This window comes from Aphelocoma coerulescens, chromosome 2 (genome assembly GCF_041296385.1).
Source record: "Aphelocoma coerulescens isolate FSJ_1873_10779 chromosome 2, UR_Acoe_1.0, whole genome shotgun sequence".
NCBI classification, from domain to species: domain Eukaryota; kingdom Metazoa; phylum Chordata; class Aves; order Passeriformes; family Corvidae; genus Aphelocoma; species Aphelocoma coerulescens.
The window spans coordinates 54993239-55008896 of NC_091015.1; the positions used below are offsets into that span (position 1 = coordinate 54993239).

Below are 15658 nucleotides of genomic sequence, written 5' to 3' on the forward strand. Positions count from 1 at the left end.
ATAAGTGTGTCTCTAATATTGTTCTTCAGAGCGACCTTTTTTAAAGTTCATAGATATAATTTTAATGTTTTCTATTACATGAAGCTTGCCATTTAAACATATTGCTTTCTTTATAAAACATTTACACAGGGAAATTAACCAGGTCCATGGAACTGCTGGATTGTAACATCTGATGATTAAAGAATACCTGGATCTGAACTTTGTCAAAGCTAATTATATGGCATACTTTTGTTTGGGTGGGGCTCGTAAAGCAGCTTTATCACAGATACTTTCTAGTGTACTTAAAATGCATCCCTGGAAAATACAAAGTACAGCACACTGCACAGTTACATACTGGAATTGGAAGTTTACTTCTGGGGGTGGGAGAACTTATATGCAGCTCACATATATGTGTGTATATATATGTATATGCATATGCATATATAAATATATATATTCACTGCTTTGCTGGACACAAGTGTAAAAGAAGCCATGTTGGCCACATTTATCTCCCAGTGCCATCCTACTGCTTTCTCCCATGTCCGAAAGCAATGTCACATGCTCATTGCCAGACTTCAGCAGTTTCACCTGTTGGTGAAATACAGGTGTCATCTCAAACAATGAGTATGCTTAAGTGTCTTGAATGGTTGAGGGTATTTGCTGGTACTTAGGTGCAGGAACATGCTTGGTTGCTCATGTTTCCACACAGGCAGTGCTACAACAGTGGAAAAGAATCACCTAACGTGTAATGGGCTGATATGCTGGTTAATTTGTGCTAGCTGGCATTTTGTGAGCTGCTCTTCTCCCTCTCACCTCTTTTACAGAGGCCATTTTAAAGCTTCATCTTGTTACAGAAGCGCTTTTTTTTTTTCCAAACCATTGTGGAACCTCCCAAGAGCACTTTTTGGTCAATATAGCACCCACCATTCTCAACTCTATAAATAGCTGCTACAAATAATGGTTGCTGCTGTCTTCCAGAAGTGCCCAGTCACTGATGACAGGGGTAAGGTCTTCCCAAATCCAGCTGTCAGCTTTCATGCAACAGTGGAAACTCGTTCCCTCTTCAGTCTCTTCCTTATAAAAGTCACTAGTGCTCCCAGGGGAATGCACATGGTGGATGCCGCTACCAGCAGCCCGATCACTGCCAGGGCATAGCCTGGGTAATCCTTGGTCACCAGCTGCCCCTGCAAGGGAGAAAAGCAGTGTTGGATCTGTGGGATCTGCCCCAGAGTCGGGCCAGGAGCAAAGTTGTGTGCATGGATCTAGACAGGACCTCTGAGAAGCAGTTCCAGGCTGTGGCAGCCCATGGCTGCCCTCAGTGCTGTTCTTTGTCCAGCCATACACACTGAAACCTGACAAGAACAGCTGCTGACAGCAGGATCGGGGAAAACTTCTGCAAGCTTTGGTAAAGAGCAGATTTTGGCTTGATTTGTGTTTCTTAATGAGGTGGCTGAGCCCTGACCTCTGTCAGGTCTCTGTTCCTCTCCCGGTGCCTGCGGGCTCATGCTGACACCCAGTCACCAGTCCAGGCCCACTGTGGGTCCCAAATTGGCCATGACATGAAAACAATGATGTTCTTTGTTTCTGCATGATGGGAACATTTCCACAAAAGGTTATGAAACCAGTGATTACTTATCCAGCAGTAATTGCTCTGTGATGAATATACAGTCCAGTATTCTTAAGAAAATGTTCTGGCCGTAAAGAAAAATGTGTATGGAAATTATGAAAACTAGTCCAGCAGCAGCTCAGTTCTGTTAAAATACCACTAATTTTGTTCAAAATAAATACACTTTGAAAGCAGGGGTTTTTTAAGTGTGTTTTTAAAGATGATACTTGGGTCTTCAATATGAATGAAATTTAATTCTATGAAGAGTTGATTAAGAACCTCATAGAGGGAAAGTAGTTGATTTTACAGAACCATTACATCATCACTAAGTCAAATTTCCTGTTTTTCCTTTCCACAAAATTAAGGGATGGCCCTGACTCCAGCTACTCACTTTCAGAAGGCCATTTTGTGGAACAGTGTAGTTAGGAAGGAAGCTTGTATCCTTGCAGGAACTAAGGAAAGTTTTTTTAAAAAAAGCCCAAACCCAAAACTCTTTTACCTGTGTGGCATCCCATGCTTGGTATTGCAATGTTCCTGTGAGGATATAGTCGGTGAGGTAAAAAATAAATAGGCTTATAATTAGTAGTGGACTAACAAAAGCCCACATAATTTTCCAATACCAGTTTGGCTTGCGTCCAATCATGGTGTAAAGATCTTTTTCAAATCTGTTCAAAAGAAAACCAAATACATTTTTGTAAAGAAAACCAAACGTGTGTTTTTGAGACTGGCTACAGAAGTTCGATCAGTACCTTGTTCTGAGTTACTTCAGAAACCACCTTCAGAATCGAGTATGTCATATGAGAAAGGGGAGAACAGCTGACCACAAATGAGCAGAGAATTATTGTCTGAAAAGCTGGCTCACTAGAATTATGGTGAGGGTGAAATCAAAAAAGACACTGAGGCTTCCAAGAGAATCCCAAGTTGCACAGAGGAGCTAGAAAAGGTACAGCAAGAAAGTTCTGCCTGAAGTGTAAGCTCGGACTGTTACTGCTGTCAGCTGACAGAGAAGAGCAATGATGCTGAAGTACTGTGGAGAAAACAGCTGGGTTTGTGTAGTTGAGAGTTCTCAGTGCTGGTATCTGACTCTCTCTGAGGAAGTACTGGAGATGGTAACTAAAATCTCACAGGAGACCTGGATCTGACTCGAAGGCGTTGAACTCGTCAAGGAGGTAATACCCGTGTATGTGCCTGGACACCTTGTGTGCTGGCAGACTCACAAAGCAAATGCTGGAGCCTTTCCCTTCAGCTATTTTCAAACCCCGTTGCTGTTGAAAACTTCTCCTGATTCCAGAGCTTCCTTTTACCCACAAGGATTGATGGGAGACAAACAATGTGCAAGGTGACCACCTTTGAAACCAGACTTACTGGCACTGCTGTGCTCGTGCTGAATTCCTGTCATGGGAGGAGCGGAGTTTTGGCAGAAGTTGCTCCTGAGACCAAGGACACGAGCAGGGAGCCGTGTGTACAGCTCCTTGGTACTCCCCTGCCAGCAGAGACAGTGTCGGCCCAGCTTGGCCCCTCACAGTCCTGAGCCAAGGCCCTGGAAGGGGTCTGCAGGGCAGGGGAGAGCCCCATCCCCTTGCTGATCCTATAGCATAGGAGAAACCTTTAGCCCGAGGCCATATTTTTATTCTTGGCCCGTGGCTGCTCCCGCAGCTGTCCCACTATGAAGGAAGCAGGGCTGAAGTTTTACCTCCTTATCCCATAGATGTAACACACGGCGATGGTTTCCACCAGCACGATGAGCAGCAGTGAGAGGGTGGCTGCGTAGTCGTTGAAGATGTCAAACCAGTAATTTCCAGCCTCCATGGTGAAGATCAGGCCAATTATACAATTAATGAAACACACAACACCTGCATGGATAAAACAGGGATCCTGCCATTACACCTGGAAGTTTGTGTAGGGAAAATGTCACACTTCTCGTGACTAAAAAGCTGGTGGGATTTCTGCTGAGCAGCTTTCTCTGAGGAGAAGGATTTTATTTTTTCCCCCCATGGAAAAGACACGTCCCTGTGCATGTGTGACTGTCGTTAAACTGCTGCTCCCTAGACCTGCACAGTCACAGCACATCACCCCAGACACCGTCAAGACAACCAAGTCTTAGCAACAGCCTTGTCACATGTGCATGCAGCATCTGCTGTTGCTGCTGGGCACACAGCTAAAACAGGTTTTAAGGTAGGACAACTGATTTCCATGCCCCAACAGGAGCACGTATTTCTTTTGGCCAAAAGGTGGTGCACAGCAGGGATACTGGCGATGTGACTGAAGAGCTACCTGCTGCAGCTATTTTGCCATTTGTACCATCCCTTTGAGTTTCACCAGTGAGTAGACACCAGTCTGACAGAGCTGAGGTGTGTTGGGTAGGCTGTAAATGCACAGCCACTACTGCCCTGGTGCTTTGGGAGCTCCCAAGGGAAAGTGCTGCAGAGGCTGAGCAGGATTTCACAAGGGCAGGCAAATCCTTCCAGCAGCATATTTGCTATTCCCTGCTCCACCTGAGGTCAGAGAGGGACCCTCAATGTCGGTGGGACACCACAGCTTCTGGACACACACACCTACAGACACACACACACACACGTGCTCACTGTGTGGCCTGTGCTGTGGCCTGGCAGGTGCCTACCTGAGATCACCTCCTTGGGAAAGCGGGAGGCAATGACCTTGCTGTCAGTCAGTGGCGTGAGGATGGCAGCTGTGTTCCCCAGCATGCTGCCAATGCCCAGCATCAGCAGCATGAAGAAGTAGAGCACAGAGTACAGCTGGGGCACCTCCATGTTTTTGATCGCTTCCGAATAGACTATAAATGCCAGCCCCGTCCCCTGGACAGCCTGACAGAGACAAGGGGGGAAACAGAGTTACAGGCAGCTCCTCAGCTTGATAAAGGATGTAAGAGAGTGACTCTGTGTCATGACAAAGTACACCCAAGGTGTGACTTTGCACAGCAAAGGTAGGTGAGGTCTTCACTGTTTTATCCCAACTGCACAGACACTGGGTGCTGATGGCCTGAGTGAGCCCCTGCCCCATCCTGAGGTGTAGAAATGATCCCCAGCCCTTGGTCAGGCAGCTCCTGGGCTCACATGGGGCACCTGAGCTCAGTGGGAGCAAAGGGGACTGCACAAACTAGCAACTCACCGTGTCTAGCTCAGCTTCCAAGCTGCAGTTTTTAATCTGTGGTGCTAATTGGGCATATTCCTGTGGGTAGGTGGCCATGAGGTAGTCTTTCATCTCATTGAGATTGTCTGCTGTTAAAGAGCCTTCCTCCAGGTCAAAAGCATTCAGCAGCAGCAGGATCACCCTGGGAAGGATTACAGGAATTTAATGGCTTTCAGGCCCAGGACACCTCACCCCTTTTTTCCACCGGCCCCCCTGGGGATGCTTTGCTGGCCCCAGGACTTCAGTTTCCCTGTGTGAGAGCAGCACTTCCAGCACAGTGCTGGGACATGGGCAACCTTGTGCTCATCAGTGCCTTGGGGGGAGCAGCTCCTGCACCCAAACTGCTGCTCCCAGGCAGGTATTTTGGGTGCTGTCCAGTGCTGGCTGGTGTCTCTTCCCCTTTGCCCTCCAGTCTCATGTCCACACCCCCCAACTTTAAAGTCTTTTGGCAACAAGCAAGAACTAGCAGCTTGGTTTCCTCTCTGATCAGCAGATAGATTGAAAGTTTTAAAAATATGAGTAAATGTGTAACTGCCACGGGCCCTGTGCCAGGAACTGCAATGCAAGCTTGCAGCTACAGGACACAACCCTGCAGGCTGCTGGGCTTTTGCAGAGCATCACAGCCAAGGAGGCTGTGCTCCTGGAACAGGGCTTAGCCTTAAAAAGTGGATCTGAGCATCACTGCATGTATTAATCAGCTCCCCCACACTCCCTGGAGCATGTGCCAGGACAAGAACACAGGGGAAAGTGCCTCTGTGACCTGCCCAGACAAACTCATCCTCTTGAGCAGGCCCGTGCCTGGAAGCAGCACCCAGGTGTCAAAAGGCAAAGCTCTCTGACCTTTCATCTCAGGCTTCATCACCTTGAATAGCTCCTTTAGCTTTATTAGAGCAGTATCAGGTCTGGTCTTGGGGCAGTGCTGGCAGTGCTGCGTGCTGTTATTTATTTACCTCCCCCCTCACCTGCCCCAGAGCAGCTTGCAGTGGAAAAGCAGTGAACCAGCGGGCTCTTACTTGTTGATGCAGCTCTCATAGTTAAAGGTCGCCTTGAAGCCGTAGATGGAGAAGGTGACGATGCTGGCGAATATGGAGGTGGTGCTGTTGATGAGGGACACGATGATGGCGTGTCTCTCGCAGTTGTTGCTGGGCTCGTTGTAGCTGGCAAAGGCGATGAGGCTGCCGAAGCCAAGGCCCAGCGAGAAGAAGATCTGCGTGGCAGCGCTGATCCAGGTCTTGGGGTTCAACAGCTGCTCCAGCTGCAAAAGCCAGATGAGAGAGCAAGACCATGAAGTTTCACACCAGGGCCCAGCACTGCCCCTTCCAGCCTGCAGGGATAGGGACAAGGCCAGGGACGGGGCCCTTTGTGCACTCATTTTAGGTCAGGGGTGGTTTTGGACAGGGTTACTGCTCTGACTGAAAGTAATAGGTCATGCTAATGGGAAGGTCTTTTTCTGCAGGAAAAAGCAAGCAGCTTATGGGTGTCATGGCAGAACAGCCTCCAGCCACTCCCAGCTGGGGTTTCCAGCTGCCAGACCTACGGTACTGCTGCAAAAATTCAGTATAAAAAAAGGAGGACCAAGACCTATTAAAAACTTACATGCTCAGTAACCAATAACATTTCCTGAAAAATTCAATACAGTTTTTCTGCACCTTTGGTGTGAACATGTAGATGAGCCCATTCACAGCTCCATGAAGTGTTAATCCTCTGATGAGGTATATGATGAGAACACAGTACGGCAAAGAGGCTGTCACATACACGACCTGGGGAAAGACGGAAAAGACCTTGGTCTAAAGAATACATAAGACAAAGCTAATCTGCTGTGTCAGTCTCACTTTACATAACTAATTTCCATTATTGTGTTTGTTATCATGTATTAGTCTTTAAAGAAATATTATCAGACAGATCTAACTTTAGATTTATATTTTAGGGAAACGAGTTTTTAATAATACTGAAGACCTGCACTACTCTTCCCAGGGTCTTCTCTTTGATGGGAAAACAAACAAAAATCTAAAATATTTGCAGCATTCACAAACTAAGTGACTATCTATCCAAAACTCATTAGGCAAAGGTCATTCATCATTTGCTCTATAAGGAAGGCAAGCAGAGGTCATAAAAGGTCAAAATCAAATTTGAATTGAATCAAATTGAATCAAATTTTAATTGAATCAGTTGCAGCAAGTTCGAGAGGTTATTCCTAGTTTACAGTCTCTTGGCTTTCTTGTATTTGACTAAGACGATTTGGGGATTACAGCCCTCAGCTTGCTGCTTAGTGCAGGCTCAGCCAGGACATTGGGGTTTTTCTCCCCACTTCCTCATGATTTCTGCTGTGAAGAAAAAGCAAGCAAAAACTGTCCAGTAGGTGTATTTTTTTTCTTGCAAAGACCAAGGAATAGACATCTCCTGACACGGCTCTGCCGTGGCAGATGGCTTTCCTCATGGCCAGCAGCCTAGCAACTGGTTTTGCAGAGAGCTGGCTGTGTTTAAAGGACTTTTCTGGATTATTTTTTTAGTATCACTCAGTGTTTTGGTTGATCCTGTTTCAGCTGCAACTTGACAGGGCAGCAGAGGCTGCAGAGCTCGGTGCTCCGGGGGAGATGCCGTGACCCCAAGAACAGCAGCCATCCCGCACTGCCTTCCCGCGCTGGTTTTCCCTCCCCACGTCCCGCCCGGGCTCGGCAGGGCTGTGCCCCGCTCTCACCTTGCCGGTGGAGGCGGTGCCGCGGAGGATGCAGAGGTAAACCACGAGCCAGGCCAGCGTCAGGCACAGCGCCTGCTCCCACTGCACGCTCCCGCTGGCTTCCAGCGACGGGGAGATGTTCAGGGTCTGCCGGTACCAGAAGTACTGCGTGGACGATGTCTTCTCACACTCCTCCTCGTAGCCCGTGCGGTTGTTGTTGAGGGGGCAGGTGGCCCATGGCAGGGGGTCCTGGGAGGGAGGGACATGGAGTGAGTGCCGTCGGCACGGCGGGCAGAGCCGAGCTGCCGGTCAGGAACAGGGAGGATAATGGCAAGGGCGGCTTTCTGCCCGGGCTTGCTTCTCTCTGCACGGCGCTGCCTGGGGCTGGGGATGACCCTCTCCCCTGGGGATGATCTCTTTTGACACTGTACCTTGGGAATGACCCTCTCCCCAAGGATTGATGCTTTCTGATCCTCTCCCCTGGGGACGACCCTTCCTGACTCTCTACCCAAGGACAGACCTGCTCTGTCCCTCTTCCTTGGGAATGACCAGACTGATTCTCTCCCCAAGGACTGAGCCTCCTTAACCTTCTCCCCTGGGGATGACACTCTCCAAGCCTCTACCATGGGGCCAGACCTCTCCCCTGCCGTCAGACAGGCCCATCCCTGGATGCAGGACACCCTGGCAACAAGGCACATGTGACTGAAGAGTCACAAGGCTGGCCTTGACCTGAATTTCATGGTGAGGAGACAATGGTAAATGCCTCTGGGAAGACCATGGAGGGAGACACCACTGCATCACTTTTCTCTCCAGAAAAGCCCTGGGTTTCTGAAGCTTTTGACAACGCTCCACCTCCCCTTCCCAGCTGACAATGGTGCCATGCAACATCCAGCACCAATGCAAAGCCACCACGACCCTCCACAGCCACAGTGGGGCCAAACTGGGCCATTGGGAGCCCACACACCTGGAAGGAGTGGAAGAGGTACCAGAAGGCCCAGGCATTTATCACGTTGTAGTACATGGAGAGGAAGAAGGAGACGACAACGCTGGCAACTCCTGCAGGTACGGAGGGAGACACTTGGTCAGCAGCAAAATCCCAAAACGCCCAGGGTTCCATAACATCTGTAGGGTGTGGGAGCAGCACTGCCACGGCTGACGCAGCAGGGGCTGTGTCCCTGCACAGCCATGCACACAGGGCATATCCCTGTCACTGCAGACACTGCCTCCTCCTCCCACCAGGACTATCCTCAACTGGATTTTATACTCTAGGCCCCAGGGAGGGAATATTCAATGTATCATTAAAATTAAAATGTGTGTGCATGCAAATTAATGATAGCTTGGGTTTTCATGGTAATTTAATAACATAAAAATGTATCTAAGAGTGGACATTAGTAAATGGTAGACTGGAACAATAGGAAATTAAGGCATTATTTTATCACTCATGTTGAGCTTACTGGGAAGGTGCTCTTGGGGTCAAAGCCCAGTGTAGGCAGCCCCAAGGGCTGGGTTTACACTGGCCTTCACACTGTGATTTTGGCAGTCTGCCTGAGGGAAGGGGATTCACACTTCTGACCAGACCCAACACAGCAAGCTGGGGTCTGGCCCCAATGCCCCACAAGGGACAGGATAAATGCATGCCATGAGGTGTCTGGCTTTGCTCAGCCTGGTGAGACACAGTAAAACCTGAGCTCCCACCTGGGTCTTCTCTGAAAGACAAAGCTCTCCTATCTAAAATCACCCACATTCCCTGTGTGCTGGAAAATACAGATGGAAGGTGAGAACATACCAACACCGCAGAGGTAGGGGCTTATTATTTTCCAGGCGCCGATGCTGCCCTGCCGCATACGCTGCCCCACGGCCAGCTCCAAGTACAGCAGCGGCATCCCCTCGGCAATCAGCATGACAAGGTATGGGATCAAAAAGCCACCTGTGAGAACACACCCAACAGTCAGCCTTCAGCAGATCAGCAGCAAGATGAACACCACATTGCCCTATTTGTGTTCAAATCAAGCTGTCAGTGTCCCAGAGGCGGGCTGGGTCTGGGTCCTGTCTAGGCATCTTGAGTACTGAGGGCACGGCCCAATCCTGACAGACATCTCACAGAGGTTTTGGGCAGTGTCCCAGAGGCTGGTGGGTGCTGACTGCCTGGGCGCAGGGAATTTTCCGCAGGGACTTGGCAGGGCTGGGATTTCTGCTGTTAAACTGTGTTGGTCGGCACTGCGTTGAGGCAGAGCTGCCCAGATGAGTCTGGGCGGTTTGAACAACGCTGGGGGCTGGGGCTGTTAAAGGGTAACCAACCATCCGCCAAACCTTGTAAACGATAATGAGACAAAGAGGCCGAGGGAAAGATTTACTTCAGTGTGGGGTACTCTGCCGCACAGCCAAAGTGCTCAAAGAAAAAGTAACAGCAATGTCTGTGTCAAACAGAGTTTTGAGTAACATGTTGAAGTCTGGCTTTGCTAAAAAATAAAATAAAAAATAAAAAAACAACCAAAAAACCAAATAAAAAACCTCCCAAATCCCCATGCTGAGCCCACAAACACCAGCAAATGAATGAAGGCTTTTCCCCCAGGGCCCCACCTGTGGGAGCAGACCCTGGGACAGAGGCATAGAGTCTCCTCCTGCATGGGGCTGCTCATCCCTACTTCCAGCCACATGGAGAGCCACAGAGATGCTCCTGTGGAAGAGCAGCAGCAGGAATAGGAAGGCTGACAGTGAGGAAGGGGAAAGGACCTTCCCACCTGGCAACCAGGATGTGCTTTGGCTTAAATTTCTGCCGGAAAAAAATTAAAATCCTTGTATTCGACTTGGGGCTCACTTCAGAAAGAGCTGCTGACTGAGTCAAAAGCTGGATTTTTGCGAAGGCTTCCCTGCTTCCCTTTTTACAGCAAGCCAAAATATTTACGTAAATTTCTCTTATTTAGGATTTAATCTGTGGCATTAACATTCCTTGCAATGGGCTCTTGTGCAGTGCTGTGGAGGAATGAACTCCGTGCAGCGACTGAGGCAAAGACCTGGAAATAAACACAGAGCAATAATCCGGTTTATTCTGGGAATTAATTTCCCACCTCCCAGTTCTCTTGTTATTAACAACCCCTTTGTTAGTCTGTTAGATAACTTCCTATGCCGCAAGGGAGCTGTCGGAGGTTTAAGAGCTCCTGCAGCCACTCCGTGCCGGTGGGATGCCAGCTGCCCCAGCAGCCACTGAGGGGAGTTCTGCCATGTACCACAGGGGAATCGGCATCAGGCCCTTGCGAAGGCTTTTCCACCCTCCCAGCAGCGCTGCCACATGTTTGGCATTGACTGTGCCACCTGGCAAGGAGGAGAAATGCCTCCAGGCTTGTTCTGCACCCAACGTCCCCCCGCAGCTGGGGGTGCCCGGGCCAAGCCCCTGCCCCTTGCTCTGCATCCTGTTTGCACACAGATCTTGCTCCTAACGCCACTCTTCCCAAAGAGTAGAACCAAAATGTCTCATATAGGGGACTCTGGGCAGTCGATAAACCACCTCCTTATCAGCTGTGAATCAGCACAGCACCACTCAATTCCCTGCTCATTTACACCGGGCGTTGCTCCCTACGGTGCCAGCTGCCTGCAAAAACCAGCCCCCAGGCCAGATCCCTGTAGTTGGCAAAAACATGCGGAGTGTGCCCAGGGTCTGCTCAAGGCACTGGGCTTGGCCGTGGCACCCTGGCCCCTGCTCAGGGGCTTCCTCGCCCGGGGCTAAGCGCTGCTGAGCACCAGCCCCGCTGTAAACCCACCCCAGCCTCGTCTGAGCCTGGCCCAGCCTGCCTAGGGACGGAGGAACTGCACCTACGAGGTCTGAATGCCCCCTGCTCTGCTCAGGTCATGCTCTCGGCAGGAAAGCAAGGAGAAGGATGAGAAGGAGGCAAACTGCCGATGAACAGAATGGCAGGTTATAAAGTCTACAAATACTGTTTATCGGTATCAGCCGCGATAAGGCCCTATTGCCTTCCTGGGCAGGACAGGGACTGGCTCTGTGCTTTATTACAAGGAAGATGCCAAGCAAGCTGGTGTCCCCCCCTAATCCCCGTGCCTGGCATATCCAGCTTTTAAGATCCTGAAACGATCTTCTGTATTCGTGGGTTTTGTGAACCCCTGGAAAGCCACAGAATCCTCTTTAACAGGGCAGTGAATAAAACAATTAAGAAAAGCAAAACCTCCTGTCAGGAGTTTTAATTTCACAGTAGAAAGAGCTGCCTTTCCCCACATAAATATAAGTGGTGACGAGAAAAATAATGGAAAATATAATGAAAAATAATGGAAAGACATTCTTACAAAACATGCTTTTCAGAAAATACTTGGGTGTATCATAGAATCATATAACAGTTTGAGTTGGAAGGCACCTTTTAAAGGTCATCTAGTGCAAAGCCCCTGCAATGAGCAAGTTTATCTAATCTTCTATTCAGGCTAACCAAGTGTTCCAGTTTTGGTTACATTTCAGAGAATCCTCACCACCCGCTACAATACAGATGGCTGGTTAAAAGAACCACACAAAGCCCCCAAAATGTGCAAGTTTTGCTGTCCTTTGGGACATCTGCCTTGATGGGCAGTTTGATTTGCATACAGGAACACTCACATTTTAAGCTTTGTGCTAGAGTTCAGTGTCAGACATGAAGTCTTTACCCTTAAAGCATGTGTAGGCAAATACATGCAAAATTACAGCACATCTATCATTTCTGCTATCTGAAGTGTCTAAGAAAGCTTCATCCACTACAGTATCTATCTTCTACTCACCCTTCACCCACCATATTATCTGGATTTTTCTGACCTGATCCCACAGGACAGCTCTGATGCAGTCTCAGCGCTGAGATGCCTTTTCAAATAGCAGCATGAACCAAATCCTACTACCACAAGTGCATTTAGAAGTAAGCTACGAGCCAAAAAAACAAGCATAAAAGGAGTAAAAAGTCATTAAACAGCTTAGTGTTTCTTCCTGAAAGGAAGAAAGGGCAGAAGGAGACCAGAAGCAGATGAGGCAGATGCTCATCATGTCCCTAATGCAAGATTGAGATGGGTGCAAAACTACGACAACAGATGCAGTATGAGAAGCAGTAAAAAACTTGGTTGTCTTACAAAGAGAGGCTATTTCTAAAGATTCTTCAAAACAGTGGTAGCTGTATACTAGAGGAGATTATTAGTACTGGCCTTTAATTAATCTAATTAACTGACTTCTGATTTCCAAGGTACAACAGCTGTGGCTTGTATATGCCACAGACATCTTCTTTCTTCAGTTTGGACCCAGGAGGAGGATAAACTTTCAAAGAGGGTTCTGGGGTTTTTTTTTGGTTGGCTTATTTATCTTTGGAGGACAAATCAATTTATTCCTTATTTTCAAAGGTTACTAGGAGGCTTTAGCTGTGGAACTCCTGTTGATTAAGGCATTTCAGCCAACTTCAAGGCAGATTTGCAGCCAAGTTATCATCTCCTCAAGTAAGGCTTTGTATAAAAGACATTAATGACAGATACTTGAAATGATACAGCTGATCTTTAAATTAAATCAGTGTCATCATCTCCCCTTCTCAATATTTTCCAAGTCCCATAGGTGAATGTAAAAGGACATGAACCAGTTTCTGACACCTTCAGAGTGATTCAATGGGGCAAAAATGTAATAAATGAATACCATGTGGATCTATATCTCTCACTCTACCTCCATTCTTTCAGAAAGCATGGGCCTTCCCACTGCTTCATCGCCACTTACAGGAAAGAAATGCCACTATATTGGGGCAGCTGTCAGGTAAAAGCCTAATGCTAAAGAATACATAAAATAAAGCCACAATAAAGCAGATTGCACACCAAGAGAAAGCCAGACCTCCTGCTCTGCCCTGGACCCTGCTGGGTGGACAGGCATTAGCATGGACAACATACTTTTGGACTTAAAGCTTGCCACACTCCTCCTCAAGGGAAGCAAGAAAATGTAAACCACACTTACCTCCTCCGTACATCTGACATAAGTATGGAAACCTCCACACATTTCCCAGCCCCACAGCATAGGAAATGCAGGCAAAAACAAACTGCAGGGGATTGTCCCATAAGGGTCGGGATTTCTCCATTGCCTTCTTGCAGGCAGAGGTTTCAGCAGAGCCTCCTGCCTTCACTCCCTCAGGTACTCTGCCAACCGTGCCTCACACTCCACGCCAGTCCGGCTTGGAGGGGAGGGAAAGGCGGAGGAGCTATGCTTGCCAATTCCTATCAAGCTTTTTAATTACTAATCTTATTAACAGGCACATACTGAAATAGGAATGCTGGTAAATAGATTATAGACACACACAGAACTATAAAATTGGTACTTTGGGTGAATAGCTGCTTGGGTTTTGACTGGCATTTCTGGGAAGGATGTGAGCTGAGGGATTTTTATCGACTCACATGCCAACTTGAAGCTGTGAGGAAATAACACTGGGGCTGCAGTTTGGTTTTGGAAATGGAACACTCCTCCACAGGGCACCCTTCCTACCGAGTGGCATTCATCTGCACGAGGCACCAGCTTGAATTTGATTGCACAGAAGAGGGGTTCCCACACCATTAGGACTGGGTTTAGGGACTGTCAGTGCTGACTTCTAGGGTAAGAATAAACAGGTCCTCAGACATCCTATCACTGTGCCCTGGTGCTCACCTCAACCAACCCAGCACGCTCCCCAGTTCCAAAGTGGCCCTGAAACAGTCCTACCAGCCACGCAGGTCCCCAGGCTGGTGCACACTTTGAGAACAGCACTCAAGTTTGACCCTCCAGGAATACTGCCCTCCCTCTACATACTCTGCATGTGCACAACAGTGTGAAATGGCCACTCTTCACTTACCTTCATGCTCAAACCCCACTGCTGCAGGTGAACTTTTCTGAGGGGTTGCTGTTTTAAAATACTTTCACAAGCAGCAGGGACCAAATACAAAGGCCAGCGGAAAAAGATGTCTGTGGCCATTGTGGATGCGGAAGGATCTAGGAGGCCTTTGGGTCATCTGAAGGCACATTGAGGTGCCAGGTCTGAACATGAACCCTGTGTGTTTGGGTGCCTGCCAAGGTACACTTTGAGCTCAACCACTTTGGACAGGTCTCCCAGTGAAGGAGGCTGCCAGCAGCGTCTGCAGCAATAAAAAGCAGCTGAGCAACTCCAAGGACTCAGTTTCCTTCCTCTGTTTAAATGGGTTTTTTCCAGGGCACCTTTCAGGACCATTTTACAAGTAAGACTCGCTCAGCTGCTGTCAGTCTCATTCCTCCAGTGCCAGGAAATTTGCTCCCTGCCAGTGCTGTGTGGGCTGCTCCAGCATCCCATTGGGCACTGGCCGAGCCAAGGCCTCCAGCTGTGGGTACAGGTGAGAACCCCAACCCCCGGGCCTTTGGACAGGAGCCCGAACTGCAGAGCGTGTAGTGCAGTGCTGCTGAGCCCAACAGAACCACTCTGGTGGACCTGCTGACCAGCCACCTGTATTACCAAAGTCACCAAGTGGGACACTGCTTTTCTCACAGCTTAGAAAAGGTGATGGCAAGAGGTTTACACATTAGGTGCATCCATTCTTCAGGGTGTGTTTTAGTGGTGCTAGAGATGTAAGTTGTCATTGGAAAACATCAGGGTTTGCCAAAGCCTTCTGTAGTACAGGTTTGAGGGAAGTTTGTGACTTTTTTGGAGTACCTGTGCATTCTTGTCTTGCCTGCAGAACTGCAACATGCCAGCTAGCCCTGGAAATATGTCTCATGGGTATAACCCAGAATTCTTCTGGAAGGAATAATCCAAGGTAATTTTAAATCCATAAGCTGTTAAACTGAAAGACACACACAGACAATGTGAGTTGTCCCACATCACAAAATTACTAAAAAGTCAAATGCCCATCCCTGGCAGTGAGATTTATTATAAATGATGTGTATAAACAGCTTACAGTATTAAATAATTCACTGACAGGACAGCCTTAAAAATAGCACATCACTACCACTTGGGATGCTTCTGTGTGAATAGATTACTCCTACTGATGAGCATCATCAAGTTAAAGGTTTCCTTGGCTCTGTACCTCCTTCCCATCACATTTCAAACTAGTTTATTAATGGACTGGAGGAGATTGTGCAGGCAGAGAGATGTGATGTCCTTATCTTGGGTCAGGCCAGATCAGGAAGTTCAGGTGGAATGAGATGAATCCTTGCCTCTCTCACAAATGTCAGCCTCATCAGTAGCTCAGATCACAGACTACTGTGACATTTTTTTAAAGGTGGTCATGCATATAGGCACCCAGCAAAGTGCCTG

General features: G+C 48.2%; 1 protein-coding gene across 11 annotated transcripts; it reads right to left on the minus strand.

Moving 5' to 3' along the window:
• Window positions 1-36: 36 nt before the first annotated feature.
• Window positions 37-14101, minus strand: SLC6A20 (solute carrier family 6 member 20). 11 transcript variants are annotated; one of them, XM_069007545.1, is made up of 13 exons: window positions 12507-13147; window positions 12168-12303; window positions 9993-10426; window positions 9199-9339; window positions 8377-8468; window positions 7434-7661; window positions 6385-6495; window positions 5749-5990; window positions 4715-4877; window positions 4206-4410; window positions 3279-3438; window positions 2085-2250; window positions 37-1163 (listed from the first exon to the last, which is right to left on the minus strand). In XM_069007545.1, exons 4-13 carry the CDS (start codon window positions 9311-9313, stop codon window positions 1014-1016), a joined length of 1632 nt encoding a protein of 543 aa, XP_068863646.1. In that variant the 5' UTR covers window positions 9314-9339; window positions 9993-10426; window positions 12168-12303; window positions 12507-13147; the 3' UTR covers window positions 37-1013. The 11 variants fall into 11 exon arrangements, with proteins under 11 accessions (XP_068863646.1, XP_068863652.1, XP_068863648.1 ...); XM_069007551.1 differs by lacking the exon at window positions 12168-12303; XM_069007547.1 differs by lacking the exon at window positions 12507-13147 and having other exon boundaries at window positions 12202-12483.
• Window positions 14102-15658: the final 1557 nt, after the last annotated feature.

Coding starts and splice junctions, on each gene's coding strand:
- SLC6A20 (XM_069007543.1), bottom strand. CDS start 13,483: ATGGAGAAATCCCGACCCTTATGGGACAATCCCCTGCAGTTTGTTTTT. Junction 9,340..13,362: donor ATGTCAGATGTACGGAGGAG/GTAAGTGTGGTT, acceptor GTGTTCTCACAG/GTGGCTTTTTGATCCCATAC. Junction 4,878..5,748: donor TATGAGAGCTGCATCAACAA/GTAAGAGCCCGC, acceptor AATCCTTCCCAG/GGTGATCCTGCTGCTGCTGA.